The 17,232-nt window shown below is 45.5% G+C and overlaps 1 protein-coding gene across 2 annotated transcripts in view; it reads right to left on the bottom strand.

Annotated features, from left to right (window-relative positions):
- LOC141174289 (uncharacterized) overlaps positions 1 to 17,232 on the bottom strand; it is a 76,839-nt gene that overhangs the window by 25,666 nt on the left and 33,941 nt on the right. For both annotated transcript variants that reach the window (XM_073659145.1, XM_073659146.1), the window contains 2 exons: positions 11,197 to 11,373; positions 2,424 to 2,633 (listed from right to left, as the gene is read on the bottom strand). In XM_073659145.1, coding sequence (XP_073515246.1) covers positions 2,424 to 2,633; positions 11,197 to 11,373 — 387 coding nt within the window. The remainder of the gene's footprint in view (positions 1 to 2,423; positions 2,634 to 11,196; positions 11,374 to 17,232) is intronic.

Genomic DNA, 17,232 nt, shown 5'->3' with positions numbered 1-17,232 from the left:
TACTTACTGGTGTTCTTTTAGTCACTCTGGCCTTGAGTGACCACCCGAGCCGTGCTGCGTCCACCAGGTCCTGGACTCGGCCAACCCCCAGGCAATTCCGGAGCGTGGTCCTGAGCTCCTTTCTGACTCTCCCTTCCTCTGGCCGTTCCCACCAGGGATCCACTTTTGGCCGGCTCCCTCGGGTCTCTTGGTGGTCAAGCCTCCTCTGGGCTCCCTGACCCTATACTCGGTGTGCCTTTCTAGTGGATTTGGTGAGGGTCGTGGCAGCTCCTGACCACGACCTCCGGTTCCTGGCTAAGGTTGGTTTTGGCCTCTGCCAGCTTGGGATCCGGTACCCTTGTCCGCCAACCCTTCACCCTTTTGTCTTTATTCTGGGGTCTTGGGGTTCCCTTCTTGTCTCCTCTCTGGGTCCTTCTTTTCTCCTCTCTCCCTCTGCAGGCTCTGCTCTGGAGCTGGGCCCAGCCGGAGCCACAGCTCCCTGTCAGCCCTCCTGGCTGAGCTCCTCTGCTCTGCTCCTCAGGCTAAAGACTCACCCTGTTCTAAGATGGTGCCCACCTTATATACTCCCTCTATGTGTGAGCTCAGGTGACCAGCACCCAATGAGCTCCTATCTTTACCCAGACTACTCCCCCTATCTGCCCCTACACTACTGGGATGTTCCACCCCCCTCCCACTCCAGCCAGGGACAGACGCTGTCGTACCTGCACATATACTGGTGGGAGTACAGTCGTTCTGTCCCCCGGAAATGGGATGTATGTAGTGCATGCAGCCTACTAGCTCAGTTCCACACTCCATCCTTACCCGGGAGTGGAATACCACACCTCTGGCTTGAGGTGTAATACCCCTGTAGCAGCCGAGCCCTCAGGGTGCTACAAATACATGTGAGGAATGCTTGTTTATTAAGCATCCCTCACATGTATTAAAACTGTCATACAGTTGCAAATCATTCACATGGAGTGACTCAAACATAACACACGAGCACGCCAAAGATGCTCGGCGAGCACCCTCGCCGAAAGTGTTAACAGAACATACTCGCTCATCACTAAAAAAATAACCCTCTCAGTAGTGATCACTATTGGGAGTAGTTAACCCTGTCACATTTTAGGAGCATTTACATATACTCCAAACCTTTTGTGTACTGGTTTAACAGGACAAACCCCCCCCCCCCCCAAAAAAAAAAATAAATTCTGCATAATTTTTTTTAAACTAATGTGGAATTCCTCATGATGGATTTGTGTTTATTTTCGGTCTAAGTGTCCATTTCTAATTTTGTCTCGGCACAGAGTAGAAGGATCCACCGTGGGCGAAGGTTTCCCGAAAGTATCTGCAACATGGGATTTTATTTTTAGTCTGGTTTAAATGGGTTTGCTGAATGTATAAACACACGCTGATTATACGGCTACCGTCACCATCTCGTTATGTAAATGATAATTAAAGCGACTGGAGCGCAGAATGCAGCAAAGCCAGGAGGAACGAATGTCCTAAGATAGAACATTTTTCATTTGTGTTTACTGGTTTCCTAATGGTGGTAATTACACTAATTTTCCTGTTTACACACTTCCCATTTTCGACAAAACTAAAGCAAAAACACATTGACCACTGAATAGAAATGTTTAAGTACATAATAGCTTACTAGCGAGATGATGGCAGGAGAAAAACAAAGTATTCCTTTGTGGAACAGTCCTGGACCTGAAATTATGGCATTTCCCAGAAGACTTGATTCAAAGGGAAATTATCTTTGCCATCATAAGACATAAAATGACATAAAAGATGGTAGCGCTGTAAGGAAAGAGTATGATGCTGTAATTAGAGCAGAGCAAAGCAATCAGAATATCTGATGAAGGTCCAATTGGTGTCGAAACGTTGCATAGGTCAAAAAAGGGCAGAAATCTGTCAAGAAGTCGAAACGCTACAATTGTATAGCACAGGTTGAAGCATCATTACTAGTGTTGAGCGAGTATGTTCTGTTCCGAGTATGCTCGGGCGAGCACCGAGTATTTACAGCTGCTCGGTGATGTGTTTGAATCACTCCCATGTGCATGATTTGCAACTGTTTGACAGCTTTATTACATATGAGGAATGTGTAAGAAATAGACATTCCTCACATGTATTAAAACTGTCAGTCGCAAATCATGCACACGGGAGCGATTCAAACATATCACCGAGCAGCTGTAAATACTCGGAGCTCGGCCCGAGCCTACTCATCGAAAGGGTTAACAGAACATACTCGCTCAACACTAATCATTACGTATGCTGGATTCAGTTTCCATGATAGTCTGTATGGAGTAGGATCCCACCAGCATAGGCCTGTCGCCTGATGGATATACATGTAGTACAAATCTTCCAGTAATATCCCACACTCAAGAAGTATACAACTTTTATTTCATTTTTTTACATTGGCTAACATCTGTTATTGTACTTACAGAAGAATTAGGAGTGTATCTCAGAAATCTGACAACTTTGGTGTCTGAGGCCGGACATGCTAAAGCCATATATCGATTACGAAAGGTCCCGTAGATTTTTAGATGAAATCCGGGTTTACTTAATGCGTCTTTTCCACCACTTGAGACATCAATCCCATACGCGGATAGATCAAAGTAGAGATTGTGTGCTCGGATTTCAGGGGTTGGTACCTTTGAGTTTCAAAAAAGAAAAAAAAAAGTTAAGATATGCATAAAACATACTAGTTCCAAAGCTTTTCCAACAAAGGTGTATTCCCATCATGGTAAGCGATGGCCTATCCATAGGTTAGATCATCACTTAATGATGTCCAAGGGTCTAACCTCTGATCCCAAGAATGAAACGCATTGGTCTCTGTCATTTCTCGGCACATTGCCACTTCTTCCTACCTGGCTGTCTAGGGAACTGCAGTCAGCTTCATATCATTGAATGGAGTCGCCCTGCTGATGCTGGCTGGGAAAGTCCTGTGCAAAAGAAAAACTGAAGAGGAGGTAGCCTATGAAGCCTTCATCCCTAGGATCAGTGGTGGTCCAAGAGGTCAAACCTCTAGCGATGGTTAAGCTATGGCATGTCAATAGGATTTACTATGTCTTACCAAGATGGGAATATTAAGATTTAATGGAAAAAAAGCTCCAGGGTGACGGGATTCACTGAATAGAAACGTTTTATTCTAAAGCCCACCATACGCTTTAGCTGTTGGGCTAATTGATCACCCAGGAGCTAGCTCAATCAACTCTCATACATAGGAGTGATCTGGTGTTCTCTACGAGAGATCCATTGCCAGACTTCTGACTGTGCCTAGCTCACCGAAAACAGAAGGATAGTCAATCTGAAATAAGACATCCCTCCTTGACACAGAAGTAAATCCAGCTTACCACACTTCTGGAGCATGGATAGCACGAGGGCAGGGTGCAACAACCAATAGAGAAAGCAGAAAAATACAACTCGCAGATAAAGTCCAAAAAAGTGCATTTTATTTTCCAATGTACATGAAGCAAAGATTAAAATTATGAGCTCACAAAAAAGAATACAGGCATCTTTCGACGTGTTTCGAGCGGCAAGCACTCTTTGTCAAAAACCGAGCGCTTGCCGCTCAAAACGCGTCGAAAGATGCCTGTATGTTCTTTTTTGAGAACACACAATTTTAATCTTTACTTCATGTACCTTGGAAAATAAAATGCACTTTTTTGGACTTTATCTGTAGGTTGTATTTTTCCGCTATCCCTCCTTGACGTCTGTCAAGCGAGAGTTGTAGGCCCATGTAGACATTAAAAGGCCGGCCAAACCAGTTGATATCGGTGGCTTAGGCAGATGTTCGTCCAATGTGTATGGGGACACAAAATTAAATAAGCACTCCCATAAAAGTGTATATCCTCTTAATATATTGCAGTCATCATATTATATAGCACTGTGAACTTACAAATGCTCATTTTGCCTTTCTACCCAGCTAATTCTTCTCTTTTCCATTAGATCTATGATATCACGTGATTAAAAACAGACTGGCGGAATCCTTCTAAGCTCTATATTCCCTGTATGAGTCATCCCCCCTCTTCAACTCTTGACCCAACTGCTCCCTCCTCCAGAGACTTTTGCAGTGATGACTCATGCAGGGAAAGACTTTGTTTCTACATAGAGCTTAGAAACAGCTAGTCAGTTTTTAATCACGCGATGTCATAGAGCTGATGGAAAAGAGAAGAATTAGCTGGTAGAAAGGCAAAATGAGCAATTGTAAGTACACAGTGCTATATAGAATATGATGACTGCAATATATTAAGAGGATAACAATTTTGGATGGGAGGAGTGCTTCTTTAAGCACCTAAGCTCTGGTGTCCAGTTTTAGGTGAAGATAACCCCACTGGGACGTGCCATAGTCTAATTCATCAACCTGTACCCTTCTCCCTGCTTGGATCCTTAGTAGAAAATTAGGATTCCAAAAACGGCCATCGTTTGGGACCAATGAAAAATATTACCGGCAGTGGTGGCAAGTATCAACATGGTTGTGTTGAAGTGTCAAAGCAGTTATCTGAACAGTTATAAGCAGACGATTATGTGCCTCATGATGTTTGCAGAAGCTCAATTTCCTGTGATGAGCGACATCTGGACTTTTTCTCAGCAAATAAAAAGTTTATTACAGTAACTGTAAATGAAACGGCAAGAGGCCCAAACAAGTACAGTATATCTACCAGCAAAGGATTTATGATGGCAACCTACCTGCAGAAAACTACAAGCTGTGGTGGTTTCACATACAGCCATTTTTTTTATTTTTAATCTTTTTACCCAAGACAAAAATTGGAGTATAGTTAAAAGGAATGGGAAATAGAAAGACTTGTACTTGTGATGGATCCACTTCTGACTTTCTAGAAGAAAAAGAAAACACTGCAACTTTGTCTTCTGTTATATTTTACACTAAATGAGTGAAGAGGTCTCAAAACAGAGGTGGTGGGAGGAGGGAGGTGCAGCTGCAGTTTCTCATTCATTGTTCTATATAAGAATCTATGGCCTTATTTAGATGGACGTAATCCTGGCCATATTAACATCTTTATTATGGCTGCAAATCCTGGCCTGATTGCAAATGCACTGACTCAAATGAACACCATCATAGATCCTAATGATATGGCTAGTTCGGTCCATAAACGCTGTGTTGGATCCAGAACTGGTGACCGTGATATGGAAGCTAAAACCTGCCAGTGTTATAGCAGAGGTGAAGCCCAAGGAGGAGAGGTGAGCGTAATAAGCCAGGGACTTAGGCATTTGATTGTGCTGAGCAAACAGTACCAGTAGAAGGAATAAAAAGTACCAAAAATCAATACAATATAATTGAGTCTAGGAGGACTTGGTTGGTTGCATCAATTTTCTACTGGGTGGAACCAGTGCTGGATTACTCCTTATAGAAGAAATGCATTGCTAGCAAATTGGTAAGGAATATGCACAAGTATAATAGAACCGGCACAAAGGAGCAAACTAAAACCAGGAACAAGTATCTTACCCCCCATACACCCTAGATATCTGTCAGACAAACGATGGTTCGGATGGCAACCATATTGCCCGCCTCTCATAGATAAGGGCACTTGCTCTGCCGAGTGCTCCTGTATTTTCTATGGGAGAGCGGATGACCAACATCTCTAGTGGCTGCTTATCTCAGGGAGATCTAAAGGATTGGCAGTCCAAATTTGTGCATGCTGGTGTAAGAGGGTACAATGGTAGATTAGATTCCCCAGCGGTGTGCACCATTTGTGATTGGAGACTGCCACCTACTGCTCAATCTGAACCCTGCAGAACCAGAAGAAAGAGGAAGTGTTGCAGGAAGAATGGGGATAAAGGGAGCACCAGGTTAAGTGACATCTGTGACACAGCTCTCCAATATAAGTGACTGGAGTGACAAGGAAGGGGTCAGTTTGGCACCAATAAGTGAGACCAGCAGTATGTGTGTGGAGAGAGATGCTGAGAGAGTTACCAGTACAGCCCAGGGGGCGTCGCATGCCAGTGAGTGAGACCCAGACGACAAATCATTATAAAGAACAGCCTAAATCCCTCTTGGTCAAAAATAAGCCATTTTACTGAGGTATTAGAGGTATTGGTACTTCGGCTTTCTAGTAAGTGGATGATCTCACTTAATAACTGGCTATAAAGCTGAACTGCTCAGTACTGCTGTGTAAAGTCCTCCATACTGCTGCTTCTTCTAAAACAGGTGCTACATAGAAACAGGAGAGGAGGGATCCCTCATGTCTGTGTGCTGACTACAGGAAACATTTCATCAGGTGGTCTCCACCCAGTAGCTCAGAGACAACAGCAAATTAGAGATAGAAGCTGCAGATGGGGAAACTCGTGAATGCATGATACAAGTGATATGATGGCCAGAAATAGTGTTATTCCTCATGTACACACAACTGCTTATTCTGAAAAGAACAGATAGGTGCTGCAATAACATATATCCCAGCTATAAAAAAATGGCAAGACTAACTTCTAGAGGAACAACATTAGATGACGCCATTGCTGGAGCAGAGAGCACGCATCTGACGTAGGTTCCTTTCTCATGTTCAGATTATACTGTATTTATTCCAATTGCTCTTTGATCTCATTTAGATAAAAGTTTTAAAGGAAATAAAGGAAAAAAAAAAAGAAAGCCTTGTTTGTATAAGAGGTCCTTCTAAAGGCAGGATATCATCAATGTAATGGCTGTTTACCACGGTTGACCTCTTTCTTGTTCAAACACTGGATAGGTATAGTCATTGCACACAAATACATTTGTAGAAACAAATGGATATTGTGAAAGCTAAAATATATTGGTGCATGAAGAAACTTTGCATCTTGGAACATGAATGTCTCAGCTGTATGTCTACAACACTTCTGTACCAAAATAGTGGCCAGAGAGCAGATTATTTTCTATGGTCAAATAACCATCTTTTTGGAATTGCAATGTGGGTGGTGGATGGCGATAGCGATGGCAAGAGAGTCAATATCTCCTGTAACGAGTTCTCCATGGTTCTCTTCGATTTGTACACATGGCAAAACTGTGTGCACAGACCCTGCAGGCCTGACAAAGTCCCTGCATGTATGTGCTAGAGACCTATAGGCACTCTGCCACCTCTGGAAGCTACAATACAATGGCAGACGGTGGTCTCCCACTAGAAGCAAAGCTTCTCAAGTACATTAATGTGAACAGAAGTATTGGACGTAACTCAATTCATGAATTCGGGTTCCTCCTCCAGCCCCTTGCCATACCGTCTGTCTGCCTTTACAAAAGATTGGCTTGTTCTAAAGCGCCGATACCAATGAGGTCCTATAATGGGAGCCACCGGAGTAACACGGCAGATGTTTTTTTGGAGAAGTATTCAGTGCTGTGATGGATCACACTCTTTAATCTGGTGTCTAATGGACGAGTTTGGGTTTGGTGAATGCCAGGAGAAGGCTTTTTTTCTGTTCCCAATGCACAAGGTCCATAAAAGACATTGTTGGGCAAGTTTGGTGTTGAAGAACAGGACGGGCCACACAGAGTCCAGATCTCAACCCCATCTAACACTTTTGGGATGACTTGGACAGGAAATTGTGAGCCTGATCCTCTTCTCCAAAAAAATCTGTGTCTGACCTTACAAATGCCCTTATTGTGGATGAAGGGGCAAAAATTCCCAGACATCTCTCAAATCTTGTAGAAAGTAATTTCCAGAAGAGCGGGAGCTGCTTTAGCTGCAAAGGGGGAACCAACTTTATATGCCTATGGGTTTAAAATGGGAGTTCCTGTAGGTGTAATGTGAAGGGATCCCAATAATTTTATCCATACAGTGTAGATTGGTAATACAGGTGTTGAATTCTGTGTGAAGGCGGCAGAGGGGTGGGGGAAGGATTTGTATATTATAGGGCATATTGAGCTACATTATGGGCATATAAGTACAGTGTAGGCAAATTATCCGTAGCTCGTCTTTCCATATTACAGCAGTGTGCCTTGGTTCTAAAATATATTAATTTAAAGGAGCAGAATGTATATACTATATTACTTGAAGTACATGGCCTAAGGGGGCAGATCATGGGCAGTGTATAAGTTCTGCCCAGTAACCAGGGGTTTAGCTATAAATATAGTGGATTAAGGGGTTGCAGTCTCACCAAGACCTTGGAGCTTGGACATTGGAGGGCAAAATGGTCCCTTTGGTGTCTACACAAGGTCAAGTATTAGACCCCTGATAGTTGGTGGACGTATTGAAGATTGGGATCAAAGAGCTTCACCTTACGCCACTGTGAAAAAGGGTGCAGAGGTCACAGGGGCGGTCAGGCCCTGGTGCCTAAGGGGGGGCCATAGGCTACATACGATGGCACGTTGTAATTCGGGGGAATTGGTTACAGATTTTGCATTGGGGCCTCTACCTGACAAATATATGGTAGATACAAGATCACAGCTATGGATCAGGTCCTCCCATCCATTATTACTGTCCATATCCCATTATGTTTCCGCAACATCCCAAATACTACTCCATAACCTTGTCAGGTCTTCAGCGTCGCCGCTATTAATAGCGGGTACGATGGGTTTATACTTTTACAATTAGATGCAATTTACGATTTGTTATGAGTGGTCCGACTCCCTGCTAGTCACCATTAGTGAATGTATGGACAAAAAAAGGAGACTGCACCGGGGTATTCTTCAAACAATCATACAGAAATGGTCGCTGGCTCTCCTCATAAATGACTTTTACGGGGCAGCCATTCCACAGCTTGAACGCGTTGTACACTTATCCACTCTGGCAGGGTTATACTTCACCATAAAGGGAAGATACAGTATGAGAAAATATATTCATATATTATGTTATACTTGTTCAATGTATACTTTTATATATTGTTTTTACAAAATGCTTTGTAAAATAACTCATGACAGCGTGCTTAAGATGCAGCAAAAAAAAAAAAAATCTTCATTCGTTTGGACTTGTTCACATGTAGCATTTGTGATGCACTTTTTTTACAGAATTTTTTTTATAGCATCAGCAAAATTAATTATTTTTAAAATCTCAATGCGCTTTTTTTCAGTTTTTGGTGCATTTCGCCAATTTTCTCAGTGCTTTTATTGCAGTTTTTCCCAATTTAGATTAAAATTGCTTAGCATAAAAAAGCACAATTTACATTGCAGTTTTAAGGCCCAAGTACTTTGTCATTTGGGAACATCATAGAAATGTACTTTCTAAGGAGTCTAGTTAAAGAGAATCTGTAAGGTTAACCCTTTCACCTCAACCAAAAAACACATTGAAAAATTAAAAAAAAAAAAGATAAATGGACGTGCGGGTCTTTGCAATGTAAATCTAGCAACACTTACACCTATCCGTTGCTTTATACCTGGGAAATCAGCATTCTGATACATAAGCAAATTAGGTGTTAAGTGCACTGGACATAGTTGAGCACTTCCCAAGCCCCCGCCTCCTGAGGTTCTGTCTCCGAGCACTTCCCAAGCCCCCGCCTCCTGAGGTTCTGTCTCCGAGCACTTCCCAAGCCCCCGCCTCCTGAGGTTCTGTCTCCACGCACTTCCCAAGCCCCCGCCTCCTGAGGTTCTGTCTCCGAGCACTTCCCAAGCCCCCGCCTCCTGAGGTTCTGTCTCCGAGCACTTCCCAAGCCCCCGCCTCCTGAGGTTCTGTCTCCGAGCACTTCCCAAGCCCCCGCCTCCTGAGGTTCTGTCTCCACGCACTTCCCAAGCCCCCGCCTCCTGAGGTTCTGTCTCCACGCACTTCCCAAGCCCCCGCCTCCTGAGGTTCTGTCTCCACGCACTTCCCAAGCCCCCGCCTCCTGAGGTTCCGTCTCCATGCACTTCCCAAGCCCCCGCCTCCTGAGGTTCCGTCTCCACGCACTTCCCAAGCCCCCGCCTCCTGAGGTTCCGTCTCCACGCACTTCCCAAGCCCCCGCCTCCTGAGGTTCCGTCTCCACGCACTTCCCAAGCCCCCGCCTCCTGAGGTTCCGTCTCCACGCACTTCCCAAGCCCCCGCCTCCTGAGGTTCCGTCTCCACGCACTTCCCAAGCCCCCGCCTCCTGAGGTTCTGTCTCCACGCACTTCCCAAGCCCCCGACTCCTGAGGTTCTGTCTCCACGCACTTCCCAAGCCCCCGACTCCTGAGGTTCTGTCTCCACGCACTTCCCAAGCCCCCGACTCCTGAGGTTCTGTCTCCACGCACTTCCCAAGCCCCCGACTCCTGAGGTTCTGTCTCCACGCACTTCCCAAGCCCCCGACTCCTGAGGTTCTTTCTCCACCCAGCCTCAAGCCCCCACCCTCCTGAGGTTGTTTCTCCACCCAGCTCCAAGCCCCCGCCTCCTGAGGCTGTTTCTCCACTCAGCTCCAAGACCCCGCCTGCTGAGGCTGTTTCTCCACCCAGCCCCAAGACCCCGCCTGCTGAGGCTGTTTCTCCACCCAGCCCCAAGACCCCGCCTGCTGAGGCTGTTTCTCCACCCAGCCCCAAGACCCCGCCTGCTGAGGCTGTTTCTCCACCCAGCACCAGCCTCTTTAGCTTAATTGATAGCTCAATGCCCGATTTCCTTGCCTGACATCACAAAGATGAGCCATCAATGAAGCGAATGAGGCTGGTGCTGAGTGAGGAAACAAGCTCAGGAAGTAGAAGCTCTGGAAGTGCTCCACCACACCTAGAGCACTTAAAACCTCATTTGCATATGAATAAAACTCAAATTTCTTTGGAAAAAAATGGCTGGGTTTTTACTTTTGTAGTTATGTCTGGTCATATAGTTACAACCTTCAATACTATTAGTTGCCTCGATAGCACAAGAACCCAAACAAACATACAATTTCTACCAAAAAACTAAATAAAAATAAGCTTTATAATACTCCTATGGGATAAATCTTGACTGATATTAGTACAGAGTAGAGTTGAGCAAAGATTTGCAGGACACTGGTCTTCCATGCACATCGTTACTATATGGCAACTAGGCCAGGGCAGGGAAAACTTACTCAACCGGGAATCACTTTTTGTGATGAGTAAGCCCATGCAATGGGATGGCATGATGGCCTCACAGTGGCTTAGTAACCACAAGAGATACCTGGGTTGATGGCATTTGAGTCCTGGCCATCACATAGTACCAACTCGACCAGAATCTTGCAAATCATTTTGCTTAATTCTAGTACAGAGCAGCACAAATTCTAGGAACCAGGTGGACAATATACGCAAGAATTTGCCACTGATTTTCTATAGAGGTTTATGATAACTGTCTCATCCCATGTCTACTTTATATCTGATAAAATATTGGTCATACAATGCATTACCTGCCTCTGGTCTGGTCTTTCGAATGCAGCATTGGCTCCGTATGCATTGCACGATTCAACAACGTATTCAGAGTTGACACCCAAAAGTGAACTTGACTCTCCACAAGATCCATCAGCAACTATAATGATCTTGGGCCACTCCCCTTGGGATATTTTTCTTACGTACTCTTCTGTAAACTATAAAAAGAAGATAGGCAAATACACTCTTAAGAATCCAGTCATAAGATTGTCCGAGTAAGGTTACATTCTGGAAAACGTGTGGAGCACCACTCCTTTGACCCTTTCGAATGCAAGAAAACATTGGTTTGGAAAAAGCTAAAGGAACACTCAAAGTCAATGACTCCAGTAGGGTACCAGTGATTAGACTCCCCACTAATCACACCTTTATGGTAATGCTTACCAACCAATCCTAAAAAAAAGATATACATTATCCCCTATTCATAGGATAAGTGATTAATTACTGGAGGTCCCACTAATAGGACCAACGCCGATCCCAAAAGTGGTGAACAGTTTGGTAGGAGCCACAGTCAAGTATGCACACCACTATACCATTTATTTACTATGGGATAGACTATAACCGTGCTCCAGCATCTACAACTGTCCTATGTGTAATCCCTAAAGTTAAAGAATAAAGACCCATTTGTAGTCCACAGGGTCAGGATTCAAGACAAAAAAAAAAAGTGGTCAGAATGATACAAATTTTGGATTTGGCAGCCCCTTCCACCAGGGAGCTTCTAATTCAGATTTGCTGGGATGCTGTAAATATTTTTTGATTCTCTTCAAATCCAATAAATTGTAAAGATAGATGCATTTGCTTCTTAAAGGGAATCGGTCACCAGGTTTTTGTTATGCAATTTAAGAGCAGTATGATGTAGGGGCTGAGACCCTGATTCTAGCGATGTATGAGACTTTGTTTACTAGTTGTAGTTGTAATAAAAAGTTGTGATAAAAATAAATTTTCTCTGCTGCCAATCAGTGAAGGGGGCGTGGTTACACAAAGCTGTTGACTAGGAGGCACGAGACCCCTAGTCCTGTAGTAATAATCTCCAGCAGATAAAGCACTGATTAAAAAACACACAGCCTAGTAAGTGACATCGCTGGAATCAGGGTCTCGGGCCCTACACCATGCTGCTCTCAGATTAGAGCAAAACCTGACAGATTCCCCTAAATGTTTTTTCTTGGAATTTCAGTTCCAAGCCAACACTGTAGATGGCTCTTGATCAATCACTCATTCTATAGGCACTTATTTTTCCTACCCCCCCCCCACATGGTCAGCTCAGCCAATAATGCATGTTTTCGGAATTTAGATTGTGAGCCCCAATGGGGACAATGATGATGACGTCTATAAAGTGCTGCGGAATATGATGGCGCTATATAAGTAAAATGAATAAAAATTTATTTAATACTATAGGTTGCTCTGACCATATCATATATTTTGCATTGGATGGGGGTCATTTCTGAAAACCTTTTTTTGTTTAGAGCAAAGTATTGCAGGATCCTTAACTTCCCCAGGTCATTGCAACCTCGGCACAAACGATCCAATCAGAGGTTACCTTGTTAACAGATGGGCTCACAGACTTTGATCAAAATATTTGCAAAGTACTTGAAGTTTATTCAGGCGAAGCAATAATGGAATTAATGTATGTAATGTTGCATGGTGAAATCTAATAAAATGTTTTCCATCCTAAAATCACAATCACATTTCAGATCTTGAAATACTCCAGTTCTTTCCAAGTGACTTTATCCAAGAAACTAGGGTCGTTAGTGGCTTTGCTGAAATGACACCATGTTCGGATACAGAAAGTCTAAGAGGGTGCAGAAATTACATTCACAGCAGAGTCCTCGAAAAACCTGGTTGTTGCATAAAAGGGCAGCAGAATTATTAATGGGCTGTTCTAGTATGTGGTTTGCAGATACTGAGATGGTTCCAGAGGCTTTCAGCTAGACCTCTAGGACAGTTGTGTCAGAGCCACATTTGGTGGAATAAAATTTCAGTTCTGAAGCTTCGATATAGATTTATTTAATAAAAAAGGAAATGGTCAGTATCTCGTTACCAGATTTATACAGTTCACATCTTTAATCTTCTGCCGTATTCTTGCAGTTAGGGCCCCGTCACACTAAGCGATGCAGCAGCGATCCCGACAACGATACGACCTGTCAGGGATCGTTGCTGCATTGCTAATACATCGCTGGTGAGCTGTCAAACAGGCAGGCTCACCAGCGATGAGGGGAGCAGCGATATCGTGGAAAGAATCGTTCCACGATGTCCTGCTCCCGTTACCAGCCTGCTGCAAGCAGGAGCAGGCTGGTAACTATGGTAAACATCGGGTTACTAAGTGCGCGTGTGCCCCTAGTAACCCGCTGTTTACCATAGTTACCAGCCAGATCGTTGGTCCCGCTGGTCACACACAGCGATGTGTGCTGGCCAGCGGGAGGCCAACGACCAAAAAATGGTCCAGGACACTTTGCAACGATCAGCGACCTCACAGCAGGGGCCTGATCGTTGCAAAGTGTCACACACAGCGACATCGCTGGGGAGGTCGCTGGTGAGTCACCAAAACCGTGACACAGCAGCGATATCGCTAGCGATATCGCTATGTGAGACGGGGGCTTAACTCTCACCACCTTCATATCTACACCAGGGATTATCCTATCCTTCAATTTTATTATCAGTTCAGCAGTTCTGTTTGAGAAGCCATTAGGATAAGAAGATTTCATTAAGAACCTGCTCTAAGAAATAGATGATATGATAAAGTAACTGTTTCCAGAGAACAGGGAAAAGCTGTATGCACATGTAAGGAGATGGACATATTGCCCTGTTCCCCCTTGAAGACATCATCTGTGTACAATGTAAAGTGTAAAGTGTAATGTTGATGTGTAATGTTAATTGTGTGGTGATGTACTCTGGTGTTTTTTCACTGTATTGTTAAGAAGCAGAGTTCTGCCCAGCAACAGTCAATGAGTAGGGTAAGATAGCTAAGTGTTGGGACTAGCCCATTGAGGGAGGTGTTATGCAGCAGGGTCAGAGAAGACTTCCTGGTAGTGACAGATCGGGCCTAGCTTGCAGCTAGAGCAGACGTTTGGTCCGAGTGCTCAACAAGGCCACATGCAGTGGGCATTTTGTGGCAAGGGAGAAAGGATAGACAGCACGATCCTGAGGAACAGATGCAAAGAGAAGGACAGTGCCAGCTCAGAGGACTGACTAGAGAGCAGACTGACCAAGTGAGAAGGATCCGGAGAAGGCACACCTAACAGCAAGGCCCCGAGTAGCTTACAGCTCTAAAAGGTAATGAGCCAGGAAGGAATAGAACTTGAGACAAAAGTGAGTGTCCCGGGAGGGAGTTCCGCCCCCCAAGTGTCAGCTAGCTTGAAGTCAAGTCCTGCCATACTGGAAAACCCTCTCCTCTATCTCCTCTACAAGGAGAATCAGACACGGAACAGAGGAAATTACTTTCTCGGACTGTACTGTGGTGCCAAGCTGGGTGGCGGTGAAAGAAATGAGACCAGTTGAGGCAGGAATGTGAGGGGCCAAGGAAGTAATGAGTCTGTGTATTGAGATGCTCCATATTAAAGAACATGTGAAGTTGTGTACCCGCTATGCTGTGTACATAGTTGCCATGCAGTGGCTGTTTAGTAAAGCTTCATTTGCCAAGAAGTGGTGTTCTTTCATGAACTGATCAACATCTGGTCCTGGAAAACCAGCATCATCGGTTACATGTGGCCTGCACAGGTGTAGCACCCTCACAGCACGAGTCCACACACCCAGCCAGGACCACCACTTTCATGTAACGTGCCAGGGCGCAACAGACGAGTAACTCACCCACGGCTACCGCCCCACAACACATTACACGCAGAGGATGGGTTACTATCTAGAAAATATCATATACACAATGTTATAGCATAAAACGCAGAATATCAACAGTATTTGAACCTAGTTACATCTTTCTTTTTCATGAAATATTCTTTTAAAAAATATATATATACACACCGCTCAAAAAAATAAAGGGAACACTCAAATAACACATTCTGGATCTGAATGAATGAAATATTCTCATTGAATACTTTGTTCTGTACAAAGTTGAATGTGCGGACAACAAAATCACACAAAAATCATCAATGGAAATCAAATTTATTAACCAATGGAGGCCCGGATTTGGAGTCACCCCCAAAATTAAAGTGGAAAAACACACTACAGGCTGATCCAATTTTGATGTAATGTCCTTAAAACAAGTCAAAATGAGGCTCAGTATTGTGTGTGGCCTCAACGTGCCTGTATGACCTCCCTACAACGCCTGGGCATGCTCCTGATGAGGTTGCGGATGGTCTCCTGTGGGATCTCCTCCCAGACCTGGACTAAAGCATCCGACAACTCCTGGACAGTCTGTGGTGCAACGTGACGTTGATGGATGGAGCGAGACATGATGTCCCAGATGTGCTCAATCGGATTCAGGTCTGGGGAACGGGTGGGCCAGTCCATAGCTTCAATGCCTTCATCTTGCAGGAACTGCTGACACACTCCAGCCACATGAGGTCTGGCATTGTCCTGCATTAGGGAACCCAGGGCCAACCGCACAAGTGTGGCACCCCAGGGGTCTGGTTTCCACAGTAACGGCAATGTTATGTCTGAGAGCAGGTGGGAGGTCTCTTGGTCAGGGATCCTGTGCATGCCACACCTCCTGCCCAGTCCTGGGAGGGGAAGAACTTCCCCTATATAAACCTAGGGCTGAGGCAGGGTTAGTGAGTAGAGAAGAAGTAGAGACAGAGAAGAGAAGCAGATATAGGAAAGAACATCAGGAGCTCTGTGGGAGCAGTGCTACAAGGAGTCAGGGGCTGGCAGCTGCAGAGCTCGCCCTGACTGAGAAGTTATCACCGGACCCGGAGTCCGAGGCTGTGGGGACTAACTCCTATCCAGCAGCAGAAACCGACCGGCAGGGGATTGCAGGTCCTCTGGCCCAGAAACCCGAAGGCACGGTCACACGCGTGGGACCAGCACCGCCGTCGTGGAGCGGAAGCTACTAGAAGGCCCTGAGTCACCGGCCATACGGGTGAGCACCACACGGTACACTCAGGGACGTGGGCTACTTATACCCGCTTCTAGCAAGGTAGCCAGAAGAGTACAGTTAGTTTGGGAGGCCTACAACTCCGCCTGGCCAGGGGAGATCCCATCTGCTCAAGGACTGACCAGGCCCCAATCGCTAGCCAGTACTCCGGGAGGGTCTATCTTTGTCACCAGTAAAGACCCTGAACTACACCGTACCGTCTCCGAGTGGTTCCTGCTACCCCCATCATCCACGTCGGCTGCCCTGAGGCCATACCCCTCCCGTTGGGGGTTATACTATCACGCTGCACAATCCTACCACCGGCCTCAGCGGTCTGCCCTGCAGCAGCAGCTCCCTGGCTGCACTCAACGGGTGGCGTAGTCGTCCAACATCTACCGCTAATACAGCGCCACTTAGTCTGACTCCCTGGGCACGGACCGGATCACCGCCACGAGACTACAACCCTCAAGAGATCTGGCTCCGGGTAAGCTCCCGCGTGCGCAACGCAGCGCGACACAGGCCCAGGGGCGCGTCACAAGCATATGGTCTCACAAGGGGTCTGAGAATCTCCTCTCGGTACCTAATGGCAGTCAGGCTACCTCTGGTGAGCACATGGAGGGCTGTGCGGCCCTACAAAGAAATGCCACCCCACACCATTACTGACCCACTGCCAAACCGGTCATGCTGAAGGATGTTGCAGGCAGCAGATCGCTCTCCACGGCGTCTCCAGACTCTGTCACATGTGCTCAGAGTGAACCTGCTTTCATCTGTGAAGAGCACAGGGTGCCAGTGGCAACTTTGCCAATCCTGGTGTTCTGTGGCAAATGCCAAGTATCCTGCATGGTGTTGGGCTGTGAGCACAACCTCCAATATTATATATACATACATACATACACCTATATATAACGCGCCCCCTGGGCCGCGTGTGTGTGGGGATACCCGGAACCGGACCCATTGCAGATGCTGGGGGTTGTAGTCCTTGTGTGGCGGGGACCCG

The sequence above is a fragment of the Phyllobates terribilis genome, unplaced genomic scaffold (assembly GCF_046119375.1).
Source record: "Phyllobates terribilis strain yellow unplaced genomic scaffold, ASM4611937v1 Scaffold_13__5_contigs__length_258822181, whole genome shotgun sequence".
NCBI classification, from domain to species: domain Eukaryota; kingdom Metazoa; phylum Chordata; class Amphibia; order Anura; family Dendrobatidae; genus Phyllobates; species Phyllobates terribilis.
The sequence above is the reverse complement of the archived record's forward strand: the minus strand, read 5'-3'. Positions and strand labels throughout refer to the sequence as shown.